Source organism: Trachurus japonicus, chromosome 1 (assembly GCF_045865225.1).
Source record: "Trachurus japonicus isolate A0001 chromosome 1, Traja_1.0".
In the NCBI taxonomy this organism is placed as follows: domain Eukaryota; kingdom Metazoa; phylum Chordata; class Actinopteri; order Carangiformes; family Carangidae; genus Trachurus; species Trachurus japonicus.
In genome coordinates this window covers 29,122,439-29,145,080 of record NC_140907.1, presented here as the reverse complement: position 1 = coordinate 29,145,080, position 22,642 = coordinate 29,122,439, and the positions used below count along the sequence as shown (strand labels likewise).

The 22,642-nt window shown below is 38.6% G+C and overlaps 3 protein-coding genes across 3 annotated transcripts; all 3 read left to right on the top strand.

The window, feature by feature from the left end:
* Positions 1–749: 749 nt before the first annotated feature.
* On the top strand, positions 750–1,641 carry LOC146992166 (ficolin-2-like). Its single transcript, XM_085792354.1, has 2 exons — positions 750–906; positions 1,373–1,641. The coding sequence occupies exons 1-2, from the start codon at positions 765–767 to the stop codon at positions 1,639–1,641; spliced, it is 411 nt and encodes a 136-aa protein (XP_085648480.1). The 5' UTR covers positions 750–764.
* Positions 1,642–3,210: 1,569 nt separating this feature from the next.
* On the top strand, positions 3,211–11,108 carry LOC146992165 (microfibril-associated glycoprotein 4-like). The gene is made up of 5 exons (XM_085789658.1): positions 3,211–3,222; positions 8,930–9,145; positions 9,808–9,904; positions 10,205–10,372; positions 10,840–11,108. The coding sequence occupies exons 1-5, from the start codon at positions 3,211–3,213 to the stop codon at positions 11,106–11,108; spliced, it is 762 nt and encodes a 253-aa protein (XP_085645784.1).
* Positions 11,109–16,031: 4,923 nt separating this feature from the next.
* On the top strand, positions 16,032–21,583 carry LOC146992164 (microfibril-associated glycoprotein 4-like). Its single transcript, XM_085789647.1, has 5 exons — positions 16,032–16,043; positions 19,580–19,795; positions 20,484–20,580; positions 20,921–21,088; positions 21,315–21,583. The coding sequence occupies exons 1-5, from the start codon at positions 16,032–16,034 to the stop codon at positions 21,581–21,583; spliced, it is 762 nt and encodes a 253-aa protein (XP_085645773.1).
* The last annotated feature ends 1,059 nt before the right edge of the window (positions 21,584–22,642 follow it).

Below are 22,642 nucleotides of genomic sequence, written 5' to 3'. Positions count from 1 at the left end.
ACAATATTTACAGCAGCAAACACTTGTTTTTTTCTGAGTCTGAGAAAGTTACCAGTGTCCATGTTGTATAATTTAATTAGTCCATCACTGCAGCAGTTTGTTGTGATGATGTTCATATCAGGAATCTCTGTCACTTAAACATGTGACAGAGCACAGTGTGACAGAAAAATAAAAGACACTACAGCAACTGTGATTGCTGTTTACAGACCAGATAGTCATCAAACTCACCTGGTTCAGTTGAAAAGATTTTTCTTCAGTGATATCAAGTCCTGCTAATTGAATACAGTTTTATTTTAGTTGACTGAATTGTTGTGATTCTCCCTTTCAGGTCTTTCAGAGGAGGTTGGATGGGAGTGAAAACTTCTACAGGCCATGGAAACATTACAAGAGTGGATTTGGGAATGTAGCAGGGGAGCACTGGCTGGGTGAGTCCTAGAGGGAGAATTACAGGTATATTAAAGTACCTATGGATTAAATATGTTCTCATTACGCTGTTTTCAGTCACAACAGGCAGCAGATTTGACAAAAAAAAGAAAAGAAAAGAAGCTGCACAACCTGCAGCAGCAGCACATGTCAGTCAGACAGTCAGTGAGTGGCTGGTGAACACAGCGGAGCATTTAGCAGTGAAACTGAAAGTATAGAAATATTATAGGATCCTTGGTGCAAGAGGTGAAGTGGAATCAGAGCTGTGTGTGTGTGTGTGTGTGTGTGTGTGTGTGTGTGTGTGTGTGTCCTCAGGTCTGGACAACATCTTCCTGCTGACGATGAGGAAGAAGAACGAGCTGCGGGTGGACATGGAGGACTTTGAGGGAGGGGAGGCCTTTGCTCAGTATTCGTCTTTCTTCGTCGACTCTGAGAGGGAAGGATATCAGCTGGATCTGGGCGGCTTCACAGGAGGAACGGCAGGTGAGGGTCACTTCAGTGGAAATGTTTCCTTTTCTTACTTTTAGGTATTCAACAATGAGCCAGGTGAAGGCTGAATGTTTCACTGTGGACAAACAGGCTAAAAAAGTACTACATGATTTTTGTGAATTCTGTAAAAATAATTTTAGAAAATAGAATATTTTGGCAGTTTCACTGATTTCGCTGTATAAACAAACAACTTTCTTTTAGCTGGATTAACTGCAATTTTTCCCCCCCGTTCCAAATTGAAATTACATCTTTTTTTTTTTAAGTATATTTTTTGGCCTTTTTGCCTTCATTGGATAGCACACAGTGGGACAGGAAAGGGGGAGGCAGAGAGAGGGGAAATGACCGGGGAACCGGGGACGCCTGCGTTGAGAACTGTAGCCTCTACATGGGGCGGCCGCTTTAACCACTGCGCCACGCGACGCCCCAAATTGAAATTACATCTTGATTCTGTTTTTTATAGGGGACAGTTTAACATACCACAACTCCATGAAGTTCACCACCTATGACAAAGACCAGGATGTGTCGAGTGCAAACTGTGCTCAGCTATATCTTGGTGGATTCTGGTACAGAGACGGCCACCACTCAAACCCCAACGGCCTGTACGCACCTGATGGTGTCAAGTATGAATATGTCAAAATTGAATGGCACACATGGAAAGGCCCGAACTACTCCCTTAAGACCATCACCATGAAAATCAGATCAGTCGCTAAGTATCCATGCACTTATTGATCTGATCAGCTGCAGATCAATGAGATAATCTCTCCCTCCATCAGGGTTGGAGAGCTGGGATGTTCGGGCATATAATCACTAGTCCGACTGGACTTAATGCCAACAATAACCTCTGAATCAAAATGATCATAAAATGTGTTTTTTGTTTCTTTCCTACTCATCTTGTTTCAAAATCACTGTCAGACATGATAACTCTGTTGAACAGGTTCATGCACTGATGTATTGAAATTCAGTTTCTTTGTTTTTTTCTGATAAAAATTGTATTTAGTGATTATTGTTTGTGATTGATGCTGTTCTGAGTGATTATTAAATAAATAAAATTGATCATTTCAACTCTGCTTTTATTTTTGAAGTTGTCATTTTTAGTGTCAGTTTCATTCCTCGTAGTAAATGATCTCATAATTATTTAGTTTTTTTTTCTTCTTGTATTATTTTCAACTGGTTGTACATGCTAATTAGCATTAAATACAAATTAAAGATGAGGCTGATGGCTGAACATCTTAGTTTCACAAGTCATTAACTGGAGTGTTGGATCAGTTTTATTCCGAGTTCAATTTTTCAGCCAGCAGTACAGTACATGCTAATTCGAATGAAATAAACTTAAGTGTTTGATAAATGAAAAATTTGAGCAGATGATGGTGCTAGAGGAGAAGTCATGTGATCATCAGAGTCATCACAGTTCATCCTGTTTGGATCATGTGTCTAAAGTTCACAACACTAACTTCATAGTGGCACTAAAGGATTAAAATTATAATGATTTGACATCTGGGAACGATGAATATCTGTACAAAGTTTGGTATCAGTAATATAAGTCTAAACTTTAGGCTAAAAAGTCCCTTTTAGTTTTTTTTTTCTTTTTCATTTGCTGCTGTAACAAGTACATTTCATCAGTGGGGTCAATAAAAAGTCTTGTCTTTTCCTTTATTATGTGCATTTCAGTCAGACAACTCACGATTAAAAATGTTTATTGCAGCCTTATTACATATTTGAATTTGGTGTCAAGGCTCAGACTTCGTCACTCCCTGAGAAAAGGATTTCATTAAAGAATATGGGAGTGATGAGCGACTATCTTAACCCGGAGCCTACAGGTGGATGCTGGGGTGGTGGTGCGTCAGAAAATAGGATACCGCTGAGAGATGCTGCTGTGTCATAGACGAGCAAAGAGGACAATGGGTGAATCACCCATTTTAAATAGACCGCCAGATTGAGAGGGTGTGTGTATGATGTCATGAGAGTGACGCAGCGCAGCTCGAGTTGGCTGCCTGAACTAGCTCGCAGGCTTCGCTCCATTTATGACAGAAACAACCTCAAGCTTTACAGTGACTTCAAAACAAAGCTAATAATAATTTTCTAACCCTGCTCCTCCCCATCCTTCTCTTTTTCCTCCTCCTCCTCCTCATATACATATAGCCTGTATAAAACATGTTTTTAATGGCTGACCGGTTAAAAAACAGGACCACAGACATCTCCACTCTCGAAACTCTGAGTTTTTCCCTTCACCTCCTCTTCTTTTTTGCTCTGAAACAACAACACGTATTTTTCCTCACACAGAGCTTAGCTCCTACAGACATGGGTCTTTGGGTAAGTTGAGCCGCTGACTCTCTCCCATTTAATTTACACTAAACATTGTGTGTGTCTGTGTTTTTGTGTAAGTAGTTTCTGTTTCATCCTGATGCAAATGCAATTTCTGAATCAGTAGGAAGTTTATCTGTAATATCAACCATTTTAATAAAGGATTAATGCTTATTATGTGAATATTTTCAGCTTCCACACTGATAGTTAACTGAGTATTTTGGGGTTTGGACCCAGTGGTCACACAAAGCAATGCATTTTAAGTGACATGGGAACAATCAACTTTTGTTCAGATAGCTAGTTTTTCACTGTGTTAAACAGTTTTAGTTTGTTACCATGGAGTATTAGGGCCACGTTGACAGTGATTTTAAATTGGATCGGTAAATTAGTGCTGTAGTGAAGTCCAGCTTCTTTCAGATTAGGCAGCTGACAAAGGTGAAGCCTTTCCTCACACTAAAGCACTTTGAGACAGTGATTCACACCTTTATAACATCTCGGCTGGATTACTGCAATGCACTTTGTTTTGGAGTCAGTCAGTCCTCCCTCACACGTCTCCAGCTGGTGCAAAATGCAGCCGCTCGCCTCCTAACTGGAGCACGTAAGAGGGAGCATATAACTCCCACCCTGGCCTCCCTCCACTGGCTGCCTGGGCACTTTACAGTCCATTTTAAGATTATTGTATTTGTTTTTTAAAATCCAGAGTCCCCCATTTGGGGGACTTGGAAGACATGCATAACAATAACAGAGCCCCCAGTGCACTGATTATGAAAGAATATGGTCATATTATATGTCAAATTAAACAGCAGAAGCTGGGCTACAACGTGTAAAAACCATGTTTATATGACCCAAACACAGCCCAAACACTACTCAAACAAACAACTAGACATCAAACTTCATAAAGCACCTCTGTGTGGACCCAGTCGCCACATTTCTGGCTCGTATACTACTGTACATTATGCAAAACACATCAGCGACCTCTCATCTGAACGTGAACATCGGGGCGTCCCCCAGCAACCGCGGCTAACACAGCAGCTAGCAGCAGCACGGCAGAGGGAGAAGCCAACAACCAGCAAAGTCGAGCAAAAACAGACACTGCGTGGCCAAAACATGGTCGTACATTTGCTCTTACCTTTGCTGTTTTGCCGTGAAAAGGTTGTGTTATGGGTAAATCCACAATATTTCCAGTTGAACTCTGCCTAGTGTTTACATCTGAATCAGCCGGGCCAAAACCCGACGGCGCTAGGACCCTGTACGGAAGCCTGCACGGAGCCTGACGGAGCGCATACAACCCCACGTTGGCCTGCACGTGGATCTGCTGATCTGATTGGTTCATGGCTGTCACATGGCTGCCAGTGCGGCCAATCACATCGACCTGGGTCTAGCGTCATTCCTCTCTCTCTATTGGTTAAAATGAGCCGCCACTCACTCGAATCGACCACTCCGCTGCAGAGATAGAGGCTGAAAGCCAAACCCACCCAAACAAGCTGCTCTGAGCAGCAGGACGCAGAGAGACTGAATCCACTATGTTAGTTATTTACAATCGGTTCCAGTAGATTTATTTTCAGTTAGTTTATCCAAATTGTGTGAAAATAAAGATTAAACAATAGTTTACAGTAGCAGGTGGTTCCAAGCTGTGCCAAAAATGGACATTTTGGAAAGTTCGCCTGGATATTTTGTAGTAAAATCTCAATCATTTTGTCCTGCTTCAATTAATCAGAATCAACCACTGCAGAGACAATGTTCACATGTTGTACAATGATTTTATAGAGAGTTTGAGCTTCATCAGCATTATTCTAAAGGGCACTCATCAAAAATATGATTTTTTTTTTTAGGCGAATATTAATTTTATTAATTTTTTTCTGTGTGTCATCTTCATTTACTCTTCACCAGTAACAGATATACTGAAATTTACACATTTCAGCAATTCCTCATTTTTTTCCCTTTACTATGACACCAAAAGTATTCAAATAGACCTTGTGGTTGCAGAGATATACTCATTTTATTATGGATATGCAATTTTCGAGAAAAGGCCTAAAAAATAGGCTGGATTTTAAAACTAGTCTTAAAACCCATTTTTACTCCCTGGCTTTCAACTCTGCATGAGACTCTGCTCTTGTTTTAGTGTTTTGCTTTTATTTATTGTTTTATTGTTTCTAATTGCTTTTAAAAACAATGAAACAACTATTCTACTGTCTGTTTTATTTGTTTGATTGCCTTTGATTGTTTTATGTCTCTATGTACAGCACTTTGTCTTAAATTATGGTTGTTTTAAAGTGCTATATAAATAAAGTTGAGTTGAGTTGAGAGTTGAGTATGCACCTAATGTTGGCGCATTTTTCTTTTTTAATACATTTGCAAAAATTTCTACATTCCTGTTTTTTTCTGTCAAGATGGGGTGCTGAGTGTACATTAATGAGAAATAAAATTAACTTTTTTGATTTTAGCAAATGGCTGCAATGAAACAAAGAGTGAAAATTTTAAAGGGGTCTGAAAACTGGCCGTACCCACTGTATTTGCAATCAGAGGTGTAATAGAATATAGACAACTTATAATACATAATTTACATAATAATACTGTGACTTGTTAGGTCGTTAATCGTAAAAAAGGAAACAAATTGGGTGTATTACACCAGACACCATCAAGAACACTGAAAAACAAGAAAATCGAAGGTGGCAATGAATACGGTAGAGGGGCCCACACCGATATTCTTTCAGGGGGCCCAGAATTCCTAGCAACTGCCCTGCCTCCATCAGGGTTGGAGAGCTGGGATGTTCGGGCATATAATCACTAGTCTCACTAGACTTAATGCCGACAATAACCTCTGAATCAAAATGATCATAAAATGTGTTTTATTTTTTTCTTTCTTACTCATCTTGTTTCAAAATCACTGTCAGACATGATAACTCTGTTGAACAGGTGCATGCACTTCCTATGTTTTTATACCAGATGCATTTAAATTCAGTTTCCTGATTTTTTTTTTCATATCAAAGATTGTATTCAGTGATTATTGTTTGTGATTGATGCTGATCTGAGTGATTATCAAATAAATACACTTGATTGTTTTAACTTCAATGTTGTCATTTTTTAATATCAGTTTTATTCCTCAGTGTAGAAAATGATCTCACTGTTATTTATAAGAAGTTTCATTTTTTCCTCTATTTTTCTCAACTGGCAGTAGCCTACATGCTAATAATTAGCACTAAATACAAATTAAAGATGAGACTGATTGGAACATCTTTAGTTTGCAAGTCATGAACTGGAGTGTTGGATATATGAAAAATTTGAGCAGATGATGGTGCTGGAGTAGAAGTAATGTCGTCATCAGAGTCATCACAGTTCATCCTGTTTGGATCATGTGTCTAAAGTTCACCACACTAACTTCATAGCGGCACTAAAGGATTACAATTATGATGATTTGACATCTGGGAACCATGAATATCTGTCCAAAGATTTATATCAGTAATATACTTCTAAACTTTAGGCTACAATGTCTCTTTAATTTTTTATTTTTTTTTACCTTTGTTGTTTTTCATCTGCTGCTGTAACAAGTCAATTATCCACCTCAAGCTGTATCTTCAAAATAAAGCTAATAATAATTTCCCGACCCTGCTCCTCCTCAACCTTCTCCTCTTCCTCCTCCTCATTCACTGTTGGAGAAAAAATTAGGATCCAAAACAAAGGGCCAGTTGTGATCGAGGATCTTTATTTCCCGCATTCGATGGTACAAATGAAAGTATCCAAAAGTGTTAAAAAAGTCAGAAAAATACTTATCAAAGCGTCAATAAAACTTCACAAAAATGATTAGAAAAGACAAAGACGAAGTTCAGTGCATTAGACCCAAAAAAATGGACATAAAGCCGAGCCTGTCCCGGACCAGACTAAACTTCTTATCTCTGTGACTTTGTTTTTATACTGCACTGTAAAAGCCCTGCCTTCTTATTAAAATGAGAGGTGAACATGACACTTCTTCCCCAGTGTACGCCCTGTGATTTGTCCAGATGTCATGTTGCGATCTTTCATCAACATAATCTCCACCCTATACGGCGACTGTATCACATTTTGCCACGTAGCGAGTTCACCCAAGTTCAGCGTCTTTGGCACCACTCTATCTTGCCGGTGGCCGTTATCTACATTGCCCGACCTTGACTCCCCCTGCAGGTGGCTGCACACGCGAACTTAACGGTGCTTTCCCACGCTTTGCACTCATCTCACCTCACTTTTTCAGAACTTTTCCCTTTTTCACGCAACATTCCCCCCTGTGAGACTTGAAAGTCTCATTAAAATAAAAATTACATATAATGCATGATTACAGCAGATGGTAATGACAAGACAATCAGTAGGTAAAGAGTTTCAGAAGGTCAGAACAAGTAGGATTTTTTAGCAATTTATCGTTGTGTGATTTACAGAATCAGTTGTATACTTAAAATCTGAAACTAAAAAATACTAAAAACTAAAAATATGTAGGAGTCAGACCCCATTTAGTTGCAACCCATAATAGTGGAAGCATTAAAAATACTAAAAATGATCAATAAGTGCTCAACTTAAATTGTCAATGTATTTAACCACAAAGATGAATACTATAAGTTTCTACAGTTAACAGATAGGCTAAACATCTGTCTCCTTCATATATGGTTGTTGGCAAATTGTTTATATGTTATTGCTACACTTTATTTTGCAGGTTGCCGTTATCTACGTTGCCCGACCTTCACTCCCCCTGCAGGTGGCTGCACACGCGAACGTAACAGAGCTTTCCCACGCTTCACACTCGCCCCTTCCTTCTCTATCATGCTTTTCCTTTTTTTTTTAACCCAACATAACCTGTATAAAAACAGGACCACAGCAGACATCTCCACTTTCGAGTCTCCAACCTTTCAGAGTTTTTCTCTTCACCTCTGCGACAGCGACATGGGTCTTTAGGTAAGTTGAGCAGCTGACTCTCTGACATTTAACTTACACTAAATATTCTGTGTATCTGCTTTTGTGTACGTACTGTAGTTTCTGTTTCATCCTGATGCAATTTCAAAATATTTTTAATCAGTAGAAAGTTTGTCTAAAATATCAACCATTTTAATAAAGGATTAATGCTTATTTTGTAAATATTTTCTGTTTTCACACTGATCTACCACAGTTAACTGAGTATTTTGGGGTTTAGACCCAGTGGTCACACAAAGCAACACAAGGTCACCATGGAAACTATCAACTTTTGTTTAGCTAGCTAGTTTTTCGTTGTGTTTAACATAGTTTGTTACGACTGAGTATTAGGGCCACATTGAGAAAAAAAATAAACAGACTTTGAGAATAAATTTGTAAATTACGAGAATAAAGTCATAATTTTACGAGAAAAAAGTCATTATGTAACAACGTCACATTTTGTAATAAAATTCTTGAACGCAATTGTAATAACCATTGTTGGTACATAATGCATAAAATTATTACATTTTCTTAATGCAACACCCACCATTTGTATTTAGTAACAGCGAATTACCAAATCTGGCAAAGTTTATATTGCGTTCAAGAATTTTATCACAAAATATGTCAGATTATTACAAAATGTCGTGTTATTACTGTACATCATGAGGTGAACATTTTATACTGTACATTTTACAAAGTACAACAATGGTGACTCCTCAATCCTGATCCTTCTCGACTTGAGCGCTGCTTTTGACATGTTGGATCACACATAATGCTGAACCCCTAAATTAATATATAAATAAAGTTCATTATCATATTATTATTGTCTACCCAGGTAACACTGTTAGCGGGGCTGCTGGTTTCCGTGGCAGCGGACCAGAGCTACCTGCCCATTGACTGTGATGACGTGTATCGCCATGACAACACCAGCACCAGTGGGGTGTACACCATCTACCCAGGAGGCCCCACCTCACCCCTGCACGTCCTCTGTGACATGGACACTGACGGGGGCAGATGGACCGTCAGTACACTACACCTCATATCTGATTAGATTTCATATTTGACAATGAGACTTAAAAAGCCAAAACAAAAGTGGAGCCATTGATAAAAAAAAAAGTATTGTTTCAGTTTTCAACAAGTGTTGTGACTTCTCTCCTTTGAGACGTGTCACTTACTAAATGATCATCATCTGATTTGTCAGCTGTCAGAGTTCACATCCTGTGGCAGCTTGCAGTTTTCTTTATAGAAAAATATATTTAAAAAAAACATTAGTGTATTTAATTAAATGAAAATGCCTGATTTTGTTGAACTGAAATTATATTCGTTGTAATTAAATATAGCCTAATAATAACAAAACATTTTAAAATGTATTTTTTCATGAAGTAGCCCAAGTAAACAATATTTACAGCAGCAAACACTTGTTTTTAGAAAGTCTGAGAAAGTTACCAGTGTCCATGTTGTATAATTTAGTTAGTCCATCACCGCAGCAGTTTGTTGTGATGATGTTCATATCAGGAATCTCTGTCACTTAAACATGTGACAGAGCACAGTGTGACAGAAAAATAAAAGACACTACAGCAACTGTGATTGCTGTTTACAGACATTTTTTAAGTGATCTCAAGTCCTGCTAACTGAATACAGTTTTATTTTGGTTGACTGAATTGTTGTGATTCTCCCTTTCAGGTCTTTCAGAGGAGGTTGGATGGGAGTGAAAACTTCTACAGGCCATGGAAACATTACAAGAACGGATTTGGGAATGTAGCAGGGGAGCACTGGCTGGGTGAGTCCTAGAGGGAGAATTACAGGTATATTAAAGTATCTATGGAATACGTTGTTTTCAGTCACTACAGGCAGCAGCTTTTACTAAATTAAAAAAAAAAACGAAAAGAAGTTCTGCACAACCACATGTCAGTCAGACAGTCAGTGAGTGGCTGGTGAACACAGCGGAGCATTTAGCAGTGAAACTTAAAGGATAGAAATATTATAGAGCCTTGGTGCAAGAGGTGAAGTGTAATCAGAGCTGTGTGTGTGTGTGTGTGTGTGTGTGTGTGTGTGTGTGTGTGTGTGTGTGTCTCCTCAGGTCTGGACAACATCTTCCTGCTGACGATGAGGAAGAAGAACGAGCTGCGGGTGGACATGGAGGACTTTGAGGGAGGGGAGGCCTTTGCTCAGTATTCGTCTTTCTTCGTCGACTCTGAGAGGGAAGGATATCAGCTGGATCTGGGCGGCTTCACAGGAGGAACGGCAGGTGAGGGTCACTTCAGAGGAAATGTTTCCTTTTCTTACTTTTAGGTTTTTAACAATGAGCCAGGTGAAGACTGAATGTTTCACTGTGGACAAACAGGCAAAAAAATACTACATGATTTTTGTGAACTCTGAAATTTAGCAGTTTCACTGATTTCACTGTATAAACAAACAAATTTCTTTTAGCTGGATTAACTGCAATTTTTTTCCCCCGTTCCAAATTGAAATTACATATTTTTTTTTTAAGTATATTTTTTGGCCTTTTTGCCTTTATTGGATAGCACACAGTGAGACAGGAAAGGGGGAGGCAGAGAGAGGGGGAATGACATGCAGTAAAGGTCTGCCCGACGCGGGGTTCGAACCGGGGACGCCTGCATTGAGGACTGTAGCCTCTACACGGGGCAGCCGCTTTAACCACTGCGCCACGCGACGCCCCAAATTGAAATTACATCTTGATCCTGTTTTTCATAGGGGACAGTTTAACACACCACAACTCCATGAAGTTCACCACCTATGACAAAGACCAGGATACGAGTGGGGAGAACTGTGCTCAGTATTATCTTGGTGGATTTTGGTACGGCAACTGCCACACCTCAAACCCCAACGGCCTGTACGCACCTGATGGTGTCAGCTATTCGTATGTCTCAGTTGCATGGACTGCATGGAAAGGCTGGCACTACTCCCTTAAGACCATCACCATGAAAATCAGATCAGTCGCTAAGTATCCATGCACTTATTGATCTGATCAGCTGTAGATCAATGAGATAATCACGCCCTCCATCAGCGTTGGAGAGCTGGGATGTTCGAGCATATAATCACTAGTCCGACTGGACTTAATGCCAACAATAACCTCTGAATCAAAATCATAATGCAAGTTTTTTTCTTTCCTGCTCATCTTGTTTCAAAATCACTGTCAGACATGATAACTCTGTTGAACAGGTTCATGCACTGATGTATTAAAATTCAGTTTCTTTGTTTTTTTTTTCCGATAAAAACAATTGTTTAGTGATGATTATTGTTTGTGATTGATGCTGTTCTGAGTGATTATTAAATAAATAAACTTGATTGTTTCAACTCTACTTTTATTTTTGAAGTTGTCATTTTTTTAGTGTCAGTTTCATTCTTCATGGAAAATTATCTCATCATGATTTATATTTATCCTGTATTATTTTCAACTAGTAGTACATGCTAATTAGCATTAAATATAAATTAAAGATGAGGCTGATGGGAACATCTTTAGTTTCACAAGTGATGAACTGGAGTGTTGGATAAATGAAGAATTTGAGCAGATGATGGTGCTGGAGGAGAAGTCATGTGATCATCAGAGTCATCACAGTTCATCCTGTTTGGATCATGTGTCTAAAGTTCACAACACTGTCAACCACATGGTGGCCCTCGAGCAAAGTTAAGATGATTTAACATCTGGGAACAATGAATATCTGTCCAAAGATTGGTATCGGTAGAGATATTTATAGGCAGTGCTCTAAGCAATATGCTCAAGCTAATAAGCTCCTTCGTAGGTTTACTATGTGCTCAGTTGATGTTAAATGTTCCCTGTTTAGATCTTTCTGTACACTTATGTATACAGCTCACCTCTGGTGTAGCTATAAGAAAAGCAGTATGCGGCGGCTCATAGTGGCCTACAATGATGGACTGAGGTTGTTGCTTCAGGTGCCCAGGTGGCACAGTGCGAGCCAACTCTTTGTTAATTTAAATGTACCCAATTGTGAAGCATTTCTACGAAATGTAATGTATCGTTTTATGTGCCGCCTGGATGACTCGGGGAACAGCATTATTGGGGCTTTAGCTGCTATAGGTATTCATCCAGGCTTAGAAAACACTGGTGGGATAGCCTGCTTATGAATTATGTGGAGAGTTGATTCTCTATCTGTGTGTCTGTCTTTTTCTCTCTCTCCTTCTTAAATCTGTTTTATCATGTTTGTTGTTGTTGATATGGACCGCTTGTTGTGTCTGCAATAAAGATTAATAATAATAATAATAATAAGTCTAAACTTTAGGCCACAATGTCTCTTTTTAGTATTTTATTTACCTTTGTTGCTTTTCATTTGCTGCTGTAAGTACACAAAGTACAATTCTCCATCAGTGGGATCAATAAAAAGTCTTGTCTTATCTGCATTTATGACGGAAACAACCTCAAGCTTTACAGTAACTTCAAAACAAAGCTAATAATAATTTTCTAACCCTGCTCCTCCCCATCCTGTATAAAACATTTTTTTAATGGCTGACCGGCTATAAAAACAGGACCACAGCAGACATCTCCATTTTCCATTTTTACACTTTTCCCTTCACCTCCTCTTTTTTAGGACATCCAGGATATCGGCTCGTTCTGGGCGGCAGGTGAGGGTCACTTCAGTGGAAATGTTTCCTTTTCTTACTTTTAGGTATTCAACAATGAGCCAGGTGAAGGCTGAATGTTACATTATGGACAAACAGGCTAATTAAAATGTTTTTTGTGAATTCTGTAAAAAATAATTTTAGAAAATAGAAAAATTCTTAATGCCTAATGGGCTCTTTGCACAGCTCCACTACTTCCTGAACTTAAGACTGCTCCTTTATTTCCTGTCTTACATTATTGGACAACCGGATTAATCCAGGTGTGTCTGAGTCGTCACAATCGTCAGACACACCTGGATTAATTAGTTTGTCCAATAATGTTAGACAGGAAATAAAAGAGCAGCCTTAAGTTCAGGAAGTAGTGGAGCTGAGCATAGAGCCCATTCAGTTTCACACTGATCTACCACAGTTAACTGAGTATTTTGGGGTTTGGACCCAGTGGTCACACAAAGCAATGCATTTTAAGTGACATGGGAACAATCAACTTTTGTTCAGATAGCTAGTTTTTCCACTATGTTAAACAGTTTTAGTTTGTTACCATGGAGTATTAGGGCCACATTGACAGTGATTTTAAATTGGATCGGTAAATTAGTGCTGTAGTGAAGTCCAGCATCTTTCACATTAGGCAGCTGGCAAAGGTGAAGCCTTTCCTCACACAAAAGCACTTTGAGACAGTGATCCAGGCCTTTATAACATCTCAGCTGGATTACTGCAATGCACTTTGTTTTGGAGTCAGTCAGTCCTCCCTCGCACGTCTCCAGCTGGTGCAAAATGCAGCCGCTCGCCTCCTAACTGGAGCACGTAAGAGGGAGCATATAACTCCCACCCTGGCCTCCCTCCACTGGCTGCCTGTGCACTTTACAGTCCATTTTTAGATTATTTTATTTGTTTTTAAGTCTTTAAATGGTCTGGCCCCCCCTTCCCTCTCTGAGCTCCTTCAACCCTACGCTCCTGCTCGGTGCCTCAGGTCAGCTGACCTGCTGCTCCTGGAGGTACCGAGGTCCAGACGGAAGCTCAGAGGGGACAGAGCTTTCTCCACTGCTGCTCCAAGATTATGGAACGAGCTACCGTTGCACATCAGACAAGTCTCCTCACTGTCCATTTTTAAAACTAGTATTAAAACCCATTTTTACTCCCTGGCTTTCAACTCTGCATGAGACTCTGTTCGTGTTTTAATTTTTTATGGTTTGCTTTTATTTATTGTTTTATTGTTTCTAATTGCTTTTAAAAATAATGAAACAACTATTCTACTGTCTGTTATATTTATTTAATTGCCTTTAATTGTTTTATGTCTCTATGTACAGCACTTTGTCTTAAATTATGGTTGTTTTAAAGTGCTATATAAATAAAGTTGAGTTGAGTTGAGAGTTGAGTAGGCTACTCACTCATCTTGTTTCAAAATCATTGTCATAACTCTGTTGAACAGGTGCATGCACTTGCTTCTCGTGTTTTTATACCAGATGCATTTAAATTCAGTTTCCTGATTTTTTTTTCATATCAAAAATTGTATTTAGTGATTATTGTTTGTGATTGATGCTCATCTGAGTGATTATCAAATAAATACACTTGATTGTTTTAAATTAAATGTTGTCATTTTTTAGTATCAGTTTTATTCCTCAGTGTAGAAAATGATCATTTTTTTCCTGTTTGTCTCAACTGGAAGTACTAGCACTAAATACAAATTAATGATGAGGCTGATTGGAACATCTTTAGTTTCACAAGTCATGAACTGGAGTGTTGGATAAATGAAGAATTTGAGCAGATGATGGTGCTGGAGGAGAAGTCATGTGATCATCAGAGTCATCACAGTTCATCCTGTTTGGATCATGTGTCCAAAGTTCACAACACTAACTTCATAGTGGCACTAAAGGATTCAAATTAATATGATTTGACATCTGGTTACCATGAATATCTATCCAAATATTTATATCAGTAATATACTTCTAAACTTTAGGCTACAATGTCTCTTTTACATATATATATATATTTTTTTTACCTTTGTTGTTTTTCATCTGCTGCTGTAACAAGTCAATTTTCCACCTCAAGCTGTATCTTCAAAATAAAGCTAATAATAATTTCCCGACCCTGCTCCTCCTCAACCTTCTCCTCTTCCTCCTCCTCATTCACTGTTGGAGAAAAAATTAGGATCCAAAAGTTGTGATCGAGGATCTTTATTTTCCACATTAAATGATACAAATGAAAGTATCCAAAAGTGTTCAAAAAGTCAGAAAAATACTCATCAAAGCGTCAATATAACTTCACAAAAATGATTAGAAAAGACGGAGACGAAGTTCAGTGCATTAGAGTTTACACCCAAAAAAAATGGACATAAAGCCGAGCCTGTCCCGGACCAGACTAAACTTCTTCTCTCTGTGACTTTGTTTTTATACTGTACTGTAAAAGCCCTGCCTTCTTATTAAAATGAGAGGTGAACATGACACTTCTTCCCCAGTGTACGCCCTGTGATTTGTCCAGATGTCATGTTGCGATCTTTCATCAACATAATCTCCACCCTATACGGCGACTGTATCACATTTTGCCACGTAGCGAGTTCACCCAAGTTCAGCGTCTTTGGCACCACTCTATCTTGCCGGTGGCCGTTATCTACATTGCCCGACCTTGACTCCCCCTGCAGGTGGCTGCACACGCGAACTTAACGGTGCTTTCCCACGCTTTGCACTCATCTCACCTCTACCTTCTCAGAACTTTTCCATTTTACGCAACATGTCCCCTCTGTGAGACTTGAAAGTTAAAGTCATTAATGACAAGACAATAAGTCGGTAAAGAGTTTCAGAAGGTCAGAACAATTAGAAGTTTTTAGCAAATTGTCGTAACAGAATCAGTTGTATACTTAAGATCAGAAACTAGAGTATGTATTATATGAGTCAGACCGCATTTAGTTGCAACTCATAAGTGGTAGCATTAAAAATACTACAAATCCTCAATAAGTGCTCAACTTAAATTGTCAATGTATTTAACCACAAAGATGAATACTATAAGTTTTACAGTTAACAGATCTGTCTCCTTCATATATGGTTGTTGGCAAATTGTTTACATGTTATTGCTACACTTTATTTTGCAGGTTGCCGTTATCTACGTTGCCCGACCTTCACTCCCCCTGCAGGTGGCTGCACACGCGAACTTAACAGTTCTTTCCCACGCTTCACACTCACCCCTTCCTTCTCTATCATGCTTTTCCTTTTTTTTTAACCCAACATAACCTGTATAAAAACAGGACCACGGCAGACATCTCCACTTTCGAGTCTCCAACCTTTCAGAGTTTTTCCCTTCACCTCTGCAACAGCGACATGGGTCTTTGGGTAAGTTGAGCAGCTGACTCTCTCACATTAAATTACACTAAATATTGTGTGTATCTGTTTTTGTGTAGGTAGTTTCTGTTTCATCCTGATGCAAATGCAAATTACTGAATCAGTAGAAAGTTTGTCTAAAATATCAACCATTGGATTAATGCTTATTTTGTAAATATTTTTTCCACAGTGATCAACTGTGCCATAGTTAACTGAGTATTTTGGGGTTTGGACCCAGTGGTCACACAAAGCAACACAAGGTCACCATGGAAACTATCAACTTTTGTTTAGCTAGCTAGTTTTTCCCTATGGTTAACTTGTTTGTTACGAAGGAGTATTAGGGCCACGTTGAGGGGGAAAAAATCACAGACTTTGAGAACAAAGTCATAATTTTACGAGAAAAAAGGGTAACACTTTATTTTAAGGGGTCCTTGTTCCTGTGTAGTTACCTAATTAATTACAGTGTAATTACCTATGTAACTGCATGTAATAGCATGTACTTACATTGTAATTACATAGTGTATTTTGGTGTACTTACAGGTCCTTGTTACACTTGTAATAAGAAATGCTTGTTACAATACCTGGTCAAAGTGGCCTCTCTCTTTGGGGAAGGGGTACATCTGCAAGAAAAATGGGTGAAACCACAACCCATGTTGCCTGGGCAACCTTTTCCATCAATCTTCCTCCTGCCTCTTGAGTCTTGGAACATTTATGCTGTTTCACAACTTCTATGTAACAGTTGTGTTAATACACCGTTGTTACTCTTTGATACAGTGTAATAAGAACATTAAAGTGTACCTGCTGGGATACCTCAGTTCTTAACCATTAACTGCAATAACCAGTGTCTTCGATAGTGTACCACGTGTGCTGTTACACAACTTAGTATATGTAACAGTTGTGTTAGTACACCGTTGTTACTCTTTGATACAGTGGAATGAGCACATTAAAATAAAGTGTACCTGGGTCGGGATACCTCAACTCTTACAAATTAACTGCAATAACCAGTGTCTTTGTACTGTCTTTGAGGGTTAAAAAAGTGTGTGCTTTTGTTCAAAGAAACCACGTCCAAGTGAGTGGTCTTCTCTTTGGTTCAGAGAAACCGCGTCGAAGTGAGCGCTCGGCTCGTCAAGTCCAGCTATGTTGTGTTTTTTCTGTTGCATGCTCACTTCTCATGCTCGGGTGTAAAAGTGAACACAGACGGCTAAACAGACTGCTAAATAATATTGTTGGATGCTTTTGCCTTGGGGAATGTCTATCTGTGAGTAGAATATGTCAATAGTGTTACATGATTGTGTATTTTTGTAATTAAGACATGATTAGTTATGTTTTCGGTAAATATACCTTGCTAGCTTTCAGTCTATGCTAACTCTTTTCATTTTGTTAATCTGGATGCTAATTGAAGTGTACCTATTCATGCAATGCTACTGTAAGTACTGTAAGTAAATTGTGTTTCTGTGATCATTTCAGTTTTATGGAGGAGAAATAGAGGACTCCATTAAAGGACAGGAAAAGATCAAGCCTTGTGGTTTTTTGGGGATAATAAAAATAAAGGACGATAAAGGAACACTGAAATGCATTTTTTAAGTGTGTGGTTTTATGCATACAGATTGCTGATGATGTTTTCAGTTCCATATGAATTGAGTTATCCAGCATTGTCTCATTTTCTGAAAAAATGCTATTCTAGTTATTGGTTTATGTAAAAATACTTGAGTACCAAGTTTCTGCATGATGTTACATGTAAGTATGTAGCAGGTACACTTTATTTTAATGTGCTTATTCCACTGTATCAAAGAGTAACAACGGTGTACTAACACAACTGTTACATATACTAAGTTGTGTAACAGCACACGTGGTACACTATCAAAGACACTGGTTATTGCAGTTAATGGTTAAGAACTGAGGTATCCCAGCAGGTACACTTTAATGTTCTTATTACACTGTATCAAAGAGTAACAACGGTGTAGTAACACAACTGTTACATATACTAAATCGTGTAACAGCACACGTGGTACACTTTATTTTAATGTGCTTATTACACTGTATCAAAGAGTAACAACGGTGTACTAACACAACTGTTACATATACTAAGTTGTGTAACAGCACACGTGGTACACTATCAAAGACACTGATTATTGCAGTTAAGGACTGAGGTATCTCAGGTACACTTTAATGTTCTTATTACACTGTATCAAAGAGTAACAACGGTGTACTAACAGAACTGTTACATATACTAAGTTGTGTAACAGCACAACAGGTACACTTTATTTTAATGTGCTTACTACACTGTATCAAAGAGTAACAACGATGTACTAACACAACTGTTACATATATTAAGTTGTGTAACAGCACACGTGGTACACTATCAAAGACACTGATTATTGCAGTTAATGTTTATGGACTGAGGTATCCCAGCAGGTACACTTTAATGTTCTTATTACACTGTATCAAAGAGTAACAACGGTGTACTAACAGAACTGTTACATATACTAAGTTGTGTAACAGCACAACAGGTACACTTTATTTTAATGTGCTTATTACACTGTATCAAAGAGTAACAACGGTGTACTAACACAACTGTTACATATACTAAGTTGTGTAACAGCACACGTGGTACACTTTATTTTAATGTGCTTATTACACTGTATCAAAGAGTAACAACGGTGTACTAACACAACTGTTACATATATTAAGTTGTGTAACAGCACACGTGGTACACTATCAAAGACACTGGTTATTGCAGTTAATGTGTAAGGACTGAGGTATCCCAGCAGGTACACTTCAATGTGCTCATTCCACTGTATCAAAGAGTAACAAGTGTGTATTAACACAACTGTTACATAGACTAAGTTGTGTAACAGCACACATGTTCCAAGACTCAAGAGACAGGAGGAAGATTGATGGAAAAGGTTGCCCAGGCAACATGGGTTGTGGTTTCACCCATTTTTCTTGCAGATGTACCCCTTCCCCAAAGAGAGAGGCCACTTTGACCAGGTATTGTAACAAGCATTTCTTATTACAAGTGTAACAAGGACCTGTAAGTACACCAAAATACACTATGTATTTACAATGTAAGTACATGCTATTACATGCAGTTACATAGGTAATTACACTGTAATTAATTAGGTAACTACACAGGAACAAGGACCCCTTAAAATAAAGTGTTACCGAAAAAAGTCATTATGTAATGACGCCGCATTTTGTAATAAAATTCTTAAACACAATATGTAATAACCATTGTTGGTACATAATGCATAAAATTATTACATTTTCTTAATGCAACACCCGCATTTTGTAATAATTTGGTGCATTATGTAACAACTAATTACAAAATGTGGCAAAGTTTATATTGCCTTCAAGAATTATATGACAAAATATTTCAGATTATTACAAAATGTGGCGTTAATACATCATGAGGTGAACATTTTATACATTATTACAAAGTGCAGCGATGGTGACTCCTCAATCCTGATCCTTCTCGACTTGAGCGCTGCTTTTGACATGTTGGATCACACATAATGCTGAACCCCTAAATTAATATATAAATAAAGTTCATTATCATATTATTATTGTCTACCCAGGTAACACTGTTAGTGGGGCTGCTGGTTTCGGTGGCAGCGGACCAGAGCTACCTGCCCATTGACTGTGATGATGTGTATCGCCATGACAACACCAGCTCCAGTGGGGTGTACACCATCTACCCAGGAGGCCCCACCTCACCCCTGCACGTCCTCTGTGACATGGACACTGACGGGGGCAGATGGACCGTCAGTACACTACACCTCATATCTGATTAGAGTTCAGATTTGACGATGAGACTTAAAAAGCCAAAATAAAAGTGGAGCTATTGATAAAAAAAAAAAAGTATTGTTTCAGTTTTCAACAAGTGTTGTGACTTCTCTCCTTTGAGACTTGTCACTTAAATGATCATCATCTGATTTGTCAGCTGTCAGAGTTCACATCCTGTGGCAGCTTGCAGTTTTCTTCATTGAAAAATATATTTTAAAAAAACATTAGTGTATTTGAATCAATGAAAATAACCTGATTTTGTTGACCTGAAATTATATATGTTGTATAGCCGAATCAAATATAGCCTAACAACAAAACATTTTAAAATGTATTTTCTCATGAAGTAGCCCAAGTAAACAATATTTACAGCAGCAGACACTTGTTTTTACAAAGTCTGAGAAAGTTGCCAGTGTCCATGTTGTATAATCAGCAGTTTGTTGTGATGATGTTCATATCAGGAATCTCTGTCACTTAAACATGAGACAGAGCACAGTGTGACAGGAAAATAAAAGACATTACAGCAACTGTGATTGCTGTTTACAGACCAGATAGTCATCAAACTCACCTGGTTCAGTTGAAAAGATTTTTCTTCAGTGATCTCAGGTCCTGCTAATTGAATACAGTTTTATTTTTAGTTGACTGAATTGTTGTGATTCTCCCTTTCAGGTCTTTCAGAGGAGGTTGGATGGGAGTGAAAACTTCTACAGGCCATGGGAACATTACAAGAACGGATTTGGGAATGTAGCAGGGGAGCACTGGCTGGGTGAGTCCTAGAGGGAGAATTACAGGTATATTACAGTAAAGTATCTGTGGATTAAATATGCTCTTGTTACGCTGTTTTCACACAACAGGCAACAGCTTTTACAAAAAAACAAAAACTAAAAGAAGCTCTGCACAACCTGCGGCAGCAGCACATGTCAGTCAGACAGTCAGTGAGTGGCTGGTGAACACAGCGGAGAATTTAGCAGTGAAACTGAAAGTCAAGAAATATTGTAGAGCCTTGGTGCAAGAGGTGAAGTGTAATCAGAGCTGTGTGTGTGTGTGTGTGTGTGTGTGTGTGTGTGTGTGTGTGTGTGTGTGTGTGTGTGTGTGTGTCTCCTCAGGTCTGGACAACATCTTCCTGCTGACCATGAGGAAGAAGAACGAGCTGCGGGTGGACATGGAGGACTTTGAGGGAGGGGAGGCCTTTGCTCAGTATTCGTCTTTCTTCGTCGACTCTGAGAGGGAAGGATATCAGCTGGATCTGGGCGGCTTCACAGGAGGAACGGCAGGTGAGGGTCACTTCAGTGGAAATGTTTCCTTTTCTTACTTTTAGGTATTCAACAATGAGCCAGGTGAAGGCTGAATGTTACACTGTGGACAAACAGGCTTAAAAAATACTAGGCTACAAGGTTCAAGTTTCAAGGTTTTTTATTTGCCTTCCTGTAGGGCAATTATTGTTGCAGCGAGTAAAAAGAACACAGATACACACACAGATTTTGACTCTGTTGTTTCTAGGGGACGGTTTAACATACCACAACTCCATGAAGTTCACCACCTATGACAAAGACCAGGATAACGATGGGGTAAACTGTGCTCAGAAACATCTTGGTGGATTCTGGTTCAACGCCTGCCACAACGTAAACCCCAACGGCCTGTATGCACCTGATGGTGCCAACTATCAACATGTCCATGTTGAATGGTACACATGGAAAGGCTGTAACTACTCCCTTAAGACCATCACCATGAAAATCAGATCAGTCGCTAAGTATCCATGCACTTATTGATCTGATCAGCTGTAGATCAATGAGATAATCACGCCCTCCATCAGGGTTGGAGAGCTGGGATGTTCGGGCATATAATCACTAGTCCGACTGGACTTAATGCCAACAATAACCTCTGAATCAAAATCATCATAAAATGTGTTTTTTGTTTCTTTCCTACTCATCTTGTTTCAAAATCTCTGTCAGACATGATAACTCTGTTGAACAGGTTCATGCACTGATGTATTGAAATTCAGTTTCTTTTGTTTTTTTCTGATAAAAAAAATGTATTTAGTGATTATGTGATTGATGCTGTTCTGAGTGATTATTAAATAAATAAACTTGATCGTTTCAACTCTGCTTTTATTTTTGAAGTTGTCATTTTTAGTGTCAGTTTCATTCCTCGTAGTAAATGATCTCATAATTATTTAGTTTTTTCTTGTATTATTTTCAACTGGTTGTACATGCTAATTAGCATTAAATACAAATTAAAGATGAGGCTGATGGCTGAACATCTTAGTTTCACAAGTCATTAACTGGAGTGTTGGATCAGTTTTATTCCAAGTTCAATTCTTCAGCCAGCAGTACAGTACATGCTAATTCGAACGAAATGAACTTAAGTGTTTGATAAATGAAAAATTTGAGCAGATGATGGTGCTAGAGGAGAAGTCATGTGATCATCAGAGTCATCACAGTTCATCCTGTTTGGATCATGTGTCTAAAGTTCACAACACTACTGTCAACCTCATGGTGGCACTCGAGGAAAAGTTATTATGATTGGACATCTGGGAACGATGAATATCTGTACAAAGTTTGGTATCAGTAATATAAGTCTAAACTTTAGGCTAAAAAGTCCCTTTTAGTTTTTTCTTTTTCATTTGCTGCTGTAACAAGTACCTACATTTCCCATCAGTGGGGTCAATAAAAAGTCTTGTCTTTTCCTTTATTATGTGCATTTCAGTCAGACAACTCACAATTAAAAATGTTTATTGCAGCCTCATTACATATTTGAATTTGGTGTCAAGGCTCAGACTTCGTCACTCCCTGAGAAAAGGATTTCATTAAAGAATATGGGAGTGATGA